We start from the raw sequence: 10,785 nt of genomic DNA, 5'->3' as shown, positions 1-10,785 counted from the left end.
GATTGTGGAATTATTTTTCAAAGCCAAAAAATATTAACTTGCCTGTGGATATATATTGGTTAGCGAGATGACTGGATATATAGTAATGTACAGTATATCATGACTAGGTAGAATCTGACATCATTATATAAGGGTAGCATCTACGGTCACTGTTTGACCTCGCTGCTCAATTCATTGTTTATATTTTAAAAACAATTAAAAAATAAAAATTGGATGACAAATTATTCCGGAACCTGTCTGCTCTTTATTAACTGTGAATTAAAATTGATGCAGACTGCAGCTGAATAGTCAACAATCCTGTTTCAAGAGAGGAGGCGTCAGCAGGTTTTCTTGGGTCTATTTCATGCAGCAGCACTCGAAGAGCGAGGTAATGGTAAATTGGACCATTTAATTTTAATTTAGGAATAATTTAGTTCAGGTCATTAAGTGTTGAGATGAAAACATACATACACACACCAGCCTTCCAAGGCCCAAATTAAACCAGTCTTATCTAATATACACAGTACCAATTATTATTCAGACAAAGATTTCAACAAGTATTAGAAATAATTTATTGAGTTTGGAAATGTCAATGTGGTGACTTTGTTTTGTCAGTGCAGATGGGAGATCATTTCAAGCACTCAGATTAGTTAATTAGATTTGCTTGTTTGTCTGTTCCTTCCATTGGTATTGTCAGAACATTGTCATCGGTACTGTCTGGTACTTCCGTCAGTATTGTCAAGAATACCCTTGTCTGTCTTTTATTAAAACACAAGCTAAATCCTGCAACCTAAACAATAGTCCAATTCCACTGGATATCAGGGAGATTCAGAACAGACTATAAATTCTATTGCTCATGTCATTAGGTTCAATCTGTTTCTTTTTTTTTTACGGCTCTCCTTCACCCCTGTAATTTCACAATTGAACCAGTTTGCTAGGTGTCCCATTTCTACAGAAAGTGGCAGGAGTTTTATGTTAAGCACTCAAACTCTGGAATTCCTCAACCAAGCTTTCTAGTTATTTGTTCACATATTCTCAATTACTTAAGTCTTAATTAGTTTTAAGTTCTAGTTTAATTTTCACTTTTCATTTTTGGTCCATTCATTTTCTAACCACCTAATCCAATTTGTGGAGGCAGGGGAGCTGGTGCCTGGAAAGCAATGGGCACAAGGTAGGATATACCCACAGGTACATAGTTACAAACACAGACACACAAGCACTCACACCAGGGCCAGATTTCCCAGCAGCCAATTTACCTTCCAGTATGTCTTTGGACAGTGGTAGGAAACCTGATCACCTGACAACCTCTGTGAAGACGGGGGCAACATATTGTAGAAGTTCCATGCAGATAACACCCCTGGAATTCAACCCAGGGCCCCAGAGCTGTGTGGCAGCAATGCTACCCTCCACACCACCATGCTTCCCTTCTTTTAATATTTTTAACACTGTAAAGCTTTAAAAGCTTTACAGCTATGAAAGTTGTTATAAAGTTTTAATTGAAAAAAGCATGAGCATATTGATTAAGAATCATTTATGGATGAAAATGGGATGTGCAGCTCCATCAGAAACTGTGTGAGAACAAGCAGAAACTGTGAATAGGCTAAATCATGGACACTTCATACTCTTCTCAGTGAAAGATTATTGCATGAATTAAATATTTGTGCTATTTACAAATAGGGTGAAGAAAAACAATATCACTGTGGGCTTAAACTTAGCTTTATTTCCCATTTTTATCAATAAAATTACACTCACGTTGTAGTACAGTAGTTCAAATGAACAGACTGGGCAGGGCATGGGCTGCCCTCCACTGTTTAAAAAGCAGACTGAATCAGTGTGCAGTTTACCATAGCCGTGCATAGTGAAAACAATACAGTACATTTGCTATACCAAGCATCGCATAGACGCTACAATATCTTACTGCACTAGATTTGCACTGTTGCTGTCAAGGCGCAACTATCCAAGCAGGATAGCTTGAGATTCAGCATTGTCATATGAGCAATAAAATGCATCAAGAGTATACACACACAATGAAAGAGACAGGTTTTGTAAATTTCTTCAGTTTCATTATGGTATATGGTACAAATATTAACTGGTCAAAATCCTTTTTAAAAGGGGTAGGTAAAGAATTACTGCAGTTTCCCTGCATTCTAAATTTCTCACTGAGCACAATTGTTCATCTAAAATATATCCCTGTCAGGGTGACAACGGTACTTTGTTAGAATATTCACTAATAATGCAGATATCCTATCATGAGATTCCTATCTTACATGCAATACAGCATTATGAGCAGTAGCACAGCAAATTAGTTAAATACCCATCAAAGTGATGGAATGAGGAGTCACTTTTGCCACTCCTTGATTGCATATTCATTGGATAAATCTGTTTTCTGTATCTCCTCAAAAAAAGAGGAAACAGCCTCCTTTCAGAGGTACACCTTTCTGAGGGGTTCTGACATACTACTATCCAAACCGATAGAAAACCTACTGTAGTTTCAAATTTGCTTATTATAGGTATCATTTTTTGTGACTATTTGAAGCCAAAAACCAAATCCAGTCTGCTTTACTTGGTATCTTTCAAATGAGTCCAATTGATAATGGGAAGTGAATTCAGGCTTAAAATGTTTGTATAATATCTTTCACACTACAGTCATAGCTTGATGGCAAACCCCTTATATCAGGCCTATAGTGCCTCTGGTTTTCCAAACGCATTTTGATTAAGTAACCTTTCACTCTTTTTATTTCAAACACCTCATTTACAATCCTGAAATTTAAATGGGGAAAAAAGAGATGTAACATAAAATTGAAGTAATGAGAAAACGATAAATACTGTAAAAACAAATATCGTCAGTCAGTCTGAAATTCAAATGGTGATGTAATTTGGAAATAATTTGTGCTGAGAAAAAGAATATCTCTCTTCACGCATGAACATGAACTTCTAGCAACACTAATCGTTGTTTGTTCATACCAACTTCTCCAGAATTTTTAAGTTTAAGTACCTAAAAAGATAACATAGTTCTCCAGAGGACTGAAGATCAATAATCAGAGCTCCTGTTAGCATTAAAAAAGAAAGGCCCCATTTATCTCTTAATTTTAAATATCTGATATCAGATTGCTTTGGAAGATGATGTCTGGTAAACTGTTTCCTCTCAGGGGAATTTTACTATATACTGTAATAGCTACAATTACTAGAGCTCCTGAACACACTTTCATTGCAAGGCCGCCTATTTCCTTTTGAATAACCTCTCCAAATATAGGATTTTGAGTTAATATGACTTAACCCAGCAAACTTTTATATTTTTCCAATCCTGTTTGTTCTGGCTTGCTGTAATAACGAAAGCCAGGAATGACTTAAATGTCAGAACTTCTTTGTCTTATTTCACTATAACAACCGTATTCATATACTGATTGATCTCAATAGCTATTTATAAGTTGAAGTATTAAAACAATAACCAATCTAAAATCAAGTTCATTCTTAAACACTGATTTTAAGTTAAAATTCTTCAATTGTTAATGTTGTAAAAGCAAAATTTTGGAAACAGATTTGAAAGATTTTATATTAAATCTATAATTTAATATATATAATTATTTAGTATATGATTTAATATTTAATATATTTATTATTTTGGCCATTTCCTTTCTTTCCTTTGAAAGCACATTTATCTGAAAATACAACTTCAAAGAGAGTCTGTAAAATGTCAAGTGAGCAAACATTTATTGAAGTTCTTGAAGCACTGTGAGGAACAATCCACCAAAGCTTTTGTTCAAGAACAAAAGGCAAGGAATGGTGTTTTCTGGGGTTAGGAAAACAAATTCACTTCATACCTCAAGACACCAACTGCTGACAAGCATATAAATCACAGGTGTCCCATACTGGCACTCATTTGTGCAGTGACTACATTAAAGATAAAGAACTTATCTCTCTTCCTAGGTGAAACATTAAATTGTCCCACTGTACGTTAACAGCAGGCTGAGGGGAGTGAAACTCACACGAGCAAGTCTTAAACTCTGGTGCAACATAGTAATCAAGGTCTGATCCAAGATCAGCCTCTCAGCTCAGTCTGTGTATCTTGTGAAATTGGAAGGAATATCCAGGCTTCAAAAGAAAACAAGTCCATTTTTTATCAAAAACATAGAACACAAAAATCTCACAAAAGGTAACATCTTTATCAATCACTGCCCTTAGCAGACAATCAAAATGACTTATAATGGAACAATTTTATTAAATAATATCCACACAAGAATTTTACCAAACAGAATCAAAAAAAGAAAGGGAAAATTAAAACCACAACACACTATGAAAAAAAGCTTTGGGTTTAAATAACATGGTAGGTGGGGTTTTAGGGTGAGAGGTGCCATTATTTGTGGTTATAAAAACCAAAGTGCAAGTGACCACTGTGTCAGAATGTGCAACCCTCAAGCAACCCTTATGTAAAGTGAATGTACAGTTGCATTTGCATTTATTCACATAAATTAGAGGGATATCCTCCATTCACATAAGTACTTTGTGCTGTAATCCTGTTCTTTACTTGTGTTGTGCTACAGCACAGGACAAATTATGAAACGCCTCTCTTTGAACTCACTCCTTATGAAGCTCATCAGGAATCGACTAATTGACTTTCACAATGGAGAAAGCAACCAAAAAATACTCAAAGTTTCATTACAATGTACATTAATAAATAACGTCCATAAAATGTAAAAAAACTTCCATGAAAAAAACTCCCAAGGAATGTGCTCTCAAAAGCATTTCCCCCTTCAATATATACAAAAACATGTTATTTACAATCTGCAAGTGTGTTAAATATGTAGAGTAGTCCTAATGAAATTTGAAGTGTTATCCAGGCTCCTGAAGGATAGAATTCAATGGCATCAAAATATATGAGAAAAACCGTTTGAAAAGAGATCTCGTGTTTTCATCATGAAAACAAAGTGTCTGTATTTTCACTACTTTATAAAGCTTTTTACTAATTTCTCTAGAACTGTTCAACCACTCCTTGCTAAGGTGACAATGAGTAATGACACATAATTGTAGTTCATGTTAAAACAGAAGTTTCTGAATATGACCAATTTACAACTCTTTAAATATTGTTAGCTTGTAACAGGTATTATTGTATCATTCCAAGACACTCAAAGCGAAGGTAATATTGTTATTGTGAAAGGGTATCTTCAACAAAAAAACTAAAAGTGATATGTTTTACTTATGATGGAGAACCAATAAATCTTTCCTAGCACTTCAGTTTCCTAGCTGAAAGTCTAGACATAAATACTGTATATTAACATCTACTTTCACATTAGTTTTGTTTTCTAATTGGAATTTATCTGTATTCTGAAATATGCAAGTACTCAGTTTCACAGCACCAAAAAAGTCATCTATATAAATTTGGTAACTGTGATTTCTTCCTCATTTGCCCATGTCTCCTTATTGCCAGTCAATGTGAGACGGAATGAGATGTGTGGCATAAATTGTTAACTGAATCAAAGGCCTACTTCATCCGTAATTCTTTTTAATTAAGAGGCTAAAAATCAAGGTTGAATCACTAGGAAAAGACAATGCAGCTTCTATGTGTGGTTGAAATATAACAACCTATGTAGTCATTAGTACCCTGAAGCACTTCCATGACACCACCTTGTGGCTTTCAACTCTCTCTCATCGACATAATTCTCCCATGTATGTTTCAATAACCACACAAATCAACTCCAAGCAGAGATGTGAACTTAAAATGCATTTGGATTCTGCTTGTGGATGAAAAATGTTAGTTGGAAATTGCTTTCAGTTACAATGTCTGATTCATATAAAGATGGTAGACCACCCTTTTCAGTTCAACTGTGATACAGGTAGCCTGAGAGCCTGGTGGATTGCTAGTAGAACTGGGATGACATTCAAAGTGAAAGCCAGCTATTTGGCTTGGGTCTCAGTTCATTGTGAACACAAAACAGAAGATGTTCAGGCTGTGCTCCAAAGCTCAGCTCTATCATACAGAAGAGGTCTGAAGACCCTGTGCAGGAACCTTCCCCTGCAGGCTGCCTGAAATATTGTCTGAATCCAGCAATTCTACAATGCTGTAAGGGGAGCAGTCCTCCAAGCCAAGCTTTCCACAAGCCCATCCACAGAAGCCCTTCTCTAGATCCCGTACAGCCACCCACCACTCACCAAAGGCCCAGGACACTTGTGTGATGGCCGTGTAAAGCCCCAAGGACAGGGAAACCACCATGATGAGGATGGGGTAGAAGATAATGAGAAAAGGGCAGACGATGATCTTGTGCCAGAACGTCCGCTCCTCATTGTAGACCAGGAACACGTTGTACCAGGTTATGGTGCCATAGTAAAAGGAAGTGACAAAGGATAGCAGAAAGACCACGGGGGCGCAGGACAGGCTCCACAGTACTACGTGAGGGCCTTGCCCAACTCCCACCCTACAGGAGCGCTTGGAGCCCTGACCACCCTCGTTCTCTCCTTCACCCCTCGCAGTCTCCTTGGAGCGGGCCAGCTCCTGAAGCTCCTTCTCAGTCAGCGTGACATGGATGTCCACCATCTGACCTTTCTTCTTCCCACGGGTGATGGTGCCCGTCAAAGTGACATAGCGGCTATCAGGTGGCACGCTCCAGCCTCCTGTTGAGACAGAGCAGACCATTTATCACCATTTAGACTCCAGTAAGTCTCTTCTGTGTAGATTGGGAACTTCTCAAGCCATTCTCATATGTAGTAACACTGAGAAAGACCATGGCTTTTCTAAGTCTTCACAACCAAGCAATATGGTTACATGTAGTTACATATTTTCCATTTAATTCGGAGAAAAATAAGAAAGATGACATTGAAGAGAGAAAAATAAAGGTGTTACTGTTTTCTAAGTACTAAATGAGAAAAATATATTTTAATTTTTATTCATAAATTGTGTCAGAAAAAAATACCCATGGAGGGTGCATAGAAAACAAAATATTTTAGATGAGGGAATTTTCTGGAGTGTTTTGTCAAAGTTTTGTTCTAGTTTCTTCAGCCTCATCTATATGGAAAGATAAACTAATGACTCACCTGGAAATTATGCAATAAATCTTCACTTTCTGTCTGAATATAAGAATATCAGATATTTTGGTATGTGAAAAAAAATGGTCAGTTGTTTCTAAATTCTGATAAACAGCTTGGATTTAATGAAATACCATTGGGTGTGAAGATGTTGCATTCTTTTAATGTCCACCCAGTGACCATTTCTCAACTGGTAGGTCATGTTAGAATTACTGTTAGAAATAGTAATGACCTATGTGCCTTTTATTGCCTCTTCGGTATGTAACAATTACCAAGTCAACCAACAGAAAAGAAGCCAAGTACTATTTTCTCTCCACCCATCTGCACATATTGTGAACTTGTTCATGCTTGTTCTTCCAAATAATACAAGCATGTATACAAGACACAGAAAAGTATCCATTTACAATTCAGCCTATAAGCAAAATCACAACAGGAATTCATCAATAAATCCAAACTCCAACTATCTAGAAATGCAAAAGGCCATAATGTAAAACATTAATAATACATTAAAATTGGTGTTCCATTGACGATGTTTGGTAAAAAGGAGAATGTGACTGAAATTAATTAAGAATTCTAATAGTTCTGAGAGATCTGTGGTAAATCGTGTAGCTGCCAGGCATAATGTTCTGCTTGCAAGTGAGATAGAAAGAGAACCAATTAGTGGCAAACAGTAGTGAAGCACAGTAATGACTCAAACTTTTGGCAGGAAGAACCATTTTATAAGAGTTGTCTGCAGATAGGAAATAAAGGGAAAAAATGAAATAGTATTGGAATGTTTGCAATAGTTGGTGCCCATTTTGAATAAACTTCTCAACAATTGCAATGCAATTTACAAATACAAAAAACACAAGACAAATAAATATGAGGGTGAGCAAAAGTTATATTTACTCTGTTTAGGATGAACAAAATGATGACATCTACATATACTCTCCAACATTCCCAAAGATAAAAGATATTTTACTAAGACATTACTGCATTTATATAGTCTGGTGCTCCCACCTGCCCTCCCTTATTACTCTTCCAAAAGCAGTATAAGTTCTACGAAGAGTTGCTGAAGTATGCCATCTTAAATGGGAATATTCCTCACTTCCATGTAGTTCTCAAGCCACAGGCTCCAGGAAAATACTGTTCTTACCTTCTCCACTAGGAGTGCTAAGAAATTTTGCCCCCTCCTCTGAGTTCTTCTCTGCCCCCTCCTCTGCTTCTTGGCCCTCCATTGCGTCCTTCTCCACCTCTGAACGGTACACAATGATGGATTCTGGCCGGGGCTCCTTCTTTCTCCTCTTCCTCCTCCCTGTGCCAGTATCCTCTTCCTCCGGAAGGGACCCTGAGGCCTCCGATCTCCGCAGGGAGGCCAGTCTGGGACTCTCAGCACCCCGACGACTCATTTGCTCCATGCTGAGCTCCCCCTGGGACGTGTCTGCCCTCATGGCCTTTCCAACTTCTCAAGCAGTGTAGTGGACAGCAGCAGGCTCCATCCTGCTAGACCACAAAGTGCACAGCTGCACAACTGGATTACTGGCCCATTCACAGACATGCTGTATCACAATGTACAATAAGAGACATTCATAAGGAGCCCTTTCCACACAGCACTGAAAGGCAATAAAACTTATTAAATTAATTTCAGCTCTTACAATCCACAGGCTTGCACACAATTTGAATCTGAAGGAGAAAACCACTTAAATATTACTTCATATTCTCATATCTACAGATGCAAGGTTATTTAAAGTAATCAATTAATTTTCTATTTCACATATTTAGTGATTTACAATGTTCTGCAAGACAAGTAAAAACTCACTAGCACCAGAAATCCTAAGCAACAAACATATAGGGGGTGTTTCTTTCCCTTCTGCGTCTTTCCATCCTCATAATTTGATTCATCAATTTGAATGCCCAAAAGAGATGCAGAGGAATTCCAAACAGTATTGCAATTCTACGAGAAGCATTTCCATGTTCTGGAAAACAAAGACATTGCCAATTTTCTGTCAAAAGCTAAGAAGGTATTATTTTAACAAAATAGTTTAGAGCAGCTTTAAACTATATTATAATCTTTGTGAAAGTGCAATTTTTCCAAAAAACACTTTAAAGTATGTCAGTGTTCAGCAGTTTTAAGATGATCCACTTTCAAAACCCTTCAGGTTTTCCCCTTTCGTAGTTACAGAAACAAGAGTGCAGAAAAATTAAATAGAACTGGGAACTCTTCCTCTTCTACCTAACAACTAGTCATTCTACATAACCTATCTTCCCCCCGGGTCCACTGCACACTAGACCGCTTCCGCATCCTTTCTTGTTGTCCCGTCTCCTGTGAAGTGACTGAAATCACCAGATATATCCAATCTTTAATATTAAATATCGCAATTCATGTAATCCGAAGCTTCTCCAAAATACACATTTCGTTTTAGGCTTCTGTTGACTGTTAACGTGACGGACAGCATCTCGACGCATCCCTACAAGGTATTATGGGAGTATGTGAGATAATCTTGCTGTTTAAAATAGCGTAATATTCTGCCTAACGCAAAAACCAACATATTAATTATCATTCATTATACAGCAATATACTCTAAACCATAAACTAGTAGATGAGCCCAAGCCTCTTTCAACTAATTCATTATCAATGTTATGGAGGGTACAGTAATTTTTTTAGGTTATGTTAGAAAACCCCGAAATACAGTCCCAATGATCTGACAAACGCAAGATTTTTATATATGGTGAGAATTAAAATACATAAGCAATTCATTACGTATTTCTCCTTTAATTAGTGAAGGCTGAATTAATTATTTATACGGGGATAAATGGGAAATTAAAAGATTATCTGAGACAACATTAAAGCAATCTCAACATCTGATTCCCCCTCACAAGCATTCTCACACACCCCAACATCCACTCTTTTGTTTCGGGTAGATGAAAAACAGTACTTTTTTTTTCATTTCTACTTAAAGCGTAGCATCTTACCTTAAAAAGAATGCGAGGTACTCTATTAAATCAGGTCTGACAGCTGTATTGTCACTCTCATTTAATTATGACCGCAAACAGTTCACGAAATGCAGCAACACCCAGAATACTCTCCGCCTCCGAACCAAGCTTCTGTAAGTAGCCGCACAAAGGAGCCCGAGAGTCGGATATCAGGGTCGTGCTCAGCCCGCCCCTCATACTCTCCGACCCCTGGTCCTGCCCAATCGGGTAGTTACGCAGATCTTGTGCAAAAAAAATATGTACTCCATAACGAGGCTCGGGGATGTGTCTGCCTGGAGATGAAGAAAAAATCAAGTCTTTTGAAAGCTGTTATTTATAAACGCAGTCCCCCATAATTGGAATTTCGGTCCAAGAAGCAGGTGGCATTCAAACCTAAACTTTGTTTCCAAAATCGTTGTTTTTATCTAGATAATGCACCAGAAGAACGTTTCAAATGACAAAAACAATTATTCTAATTATATTGTGCTCTCCTTAGGTATTTGATCAAATCAAGGTATACAGTATATTGCAACGTTAAAGATCGCGAGTCCGTCCGTTGCACCTATGCAATAGTATTATAAGTAAAGTATTTTTTAGTATTCATTATAAATGTATTTTATTAAATGAATTAAGAAATATCGTCTTGAGGCTCACGTGGTTAAATATGTATCCATTTCACAGTTACACTTAATTTATGCCAGCAGTCATATCACTCTGCAACTCACAATTGATAACCCACTGATGCTAAGCACGTGTGAGCTGCAATTTGGATGAGATGTAAAACTGAGGTCCTGACTGTGGATATTAAAAATCCCAGGGTGTTTCTCAAAAAGAGTA

At 37.2% G+C, this 10,785-nt stretch overlaps 1 protein-coding gene across 6 annotated transcripts; it reads right to left on the bottom strand.

Moving 5' to 3' along the window:
- Window positions 1-1,677: 1,677 nt before the first annotated feature.
- On the bottom strand, window positions 1,678-10,291 carry tmem169b (transmembrane protein 169b). Of its 6 annotated transcripts, none has more exons than XM_088607273.1 (4): window positions 9,949-10,291; window positions 8,795-8,951; window positions 8,132-8,475; window positions 1,678-6,585 (listed from the first exon to the last, which is right to left on the bottom strand). In XM_088607273.1, exons 3-4 carry the CDS (start codon window positions 8,424-8,426, stop codon window positions 5,948-5,950), a joined length of 933 nt encoding a protein of 310 aa, XP_088463399.1. In that variant the 5' UTR covers window positions 8,427-8,475; window positions 8,795-8,951; window positions 9,949-10,291; the 3' UTR covers window positions 1,678-5,947. The 6 variants fall into 6 exon arrangements, with proteins under 6 accessions (XP_088463399.1, XP_088463394.1, XP_088463400.1 ...); XM_088607268.1 differs by having other exon boundaries at window positions 8,132-8,534; window positions 9,949-10,290; XM_088607274.1 differs by lacking the exon at window positions 8,795-8,951 and having other exon boundaries at window positions 8,132-8,478.
- Window positions 10,292-10,785: the final 494 nt, after the last annotated feature.

The sequence above is a fragment of the Lepisosteus platostomus genome, chromosome 14, assembly GCF_059453375.1.
Source record: "Lepisosteus platostomus isolate fLepPlt1 chromosome 14, fLepPlt1.hap1, whole genome shotgun sequence".
Classification (NCBI taxonomy): Eukaryota; Metazoa; Chordata; class Actinopteri; order Semionotiformes; family Lepisosteidae; genus Lepisosteus; species Lepisosteus platostomus.
This window is presented reverse-complemented; position numbering and strand designations above follow the sequence as displayed.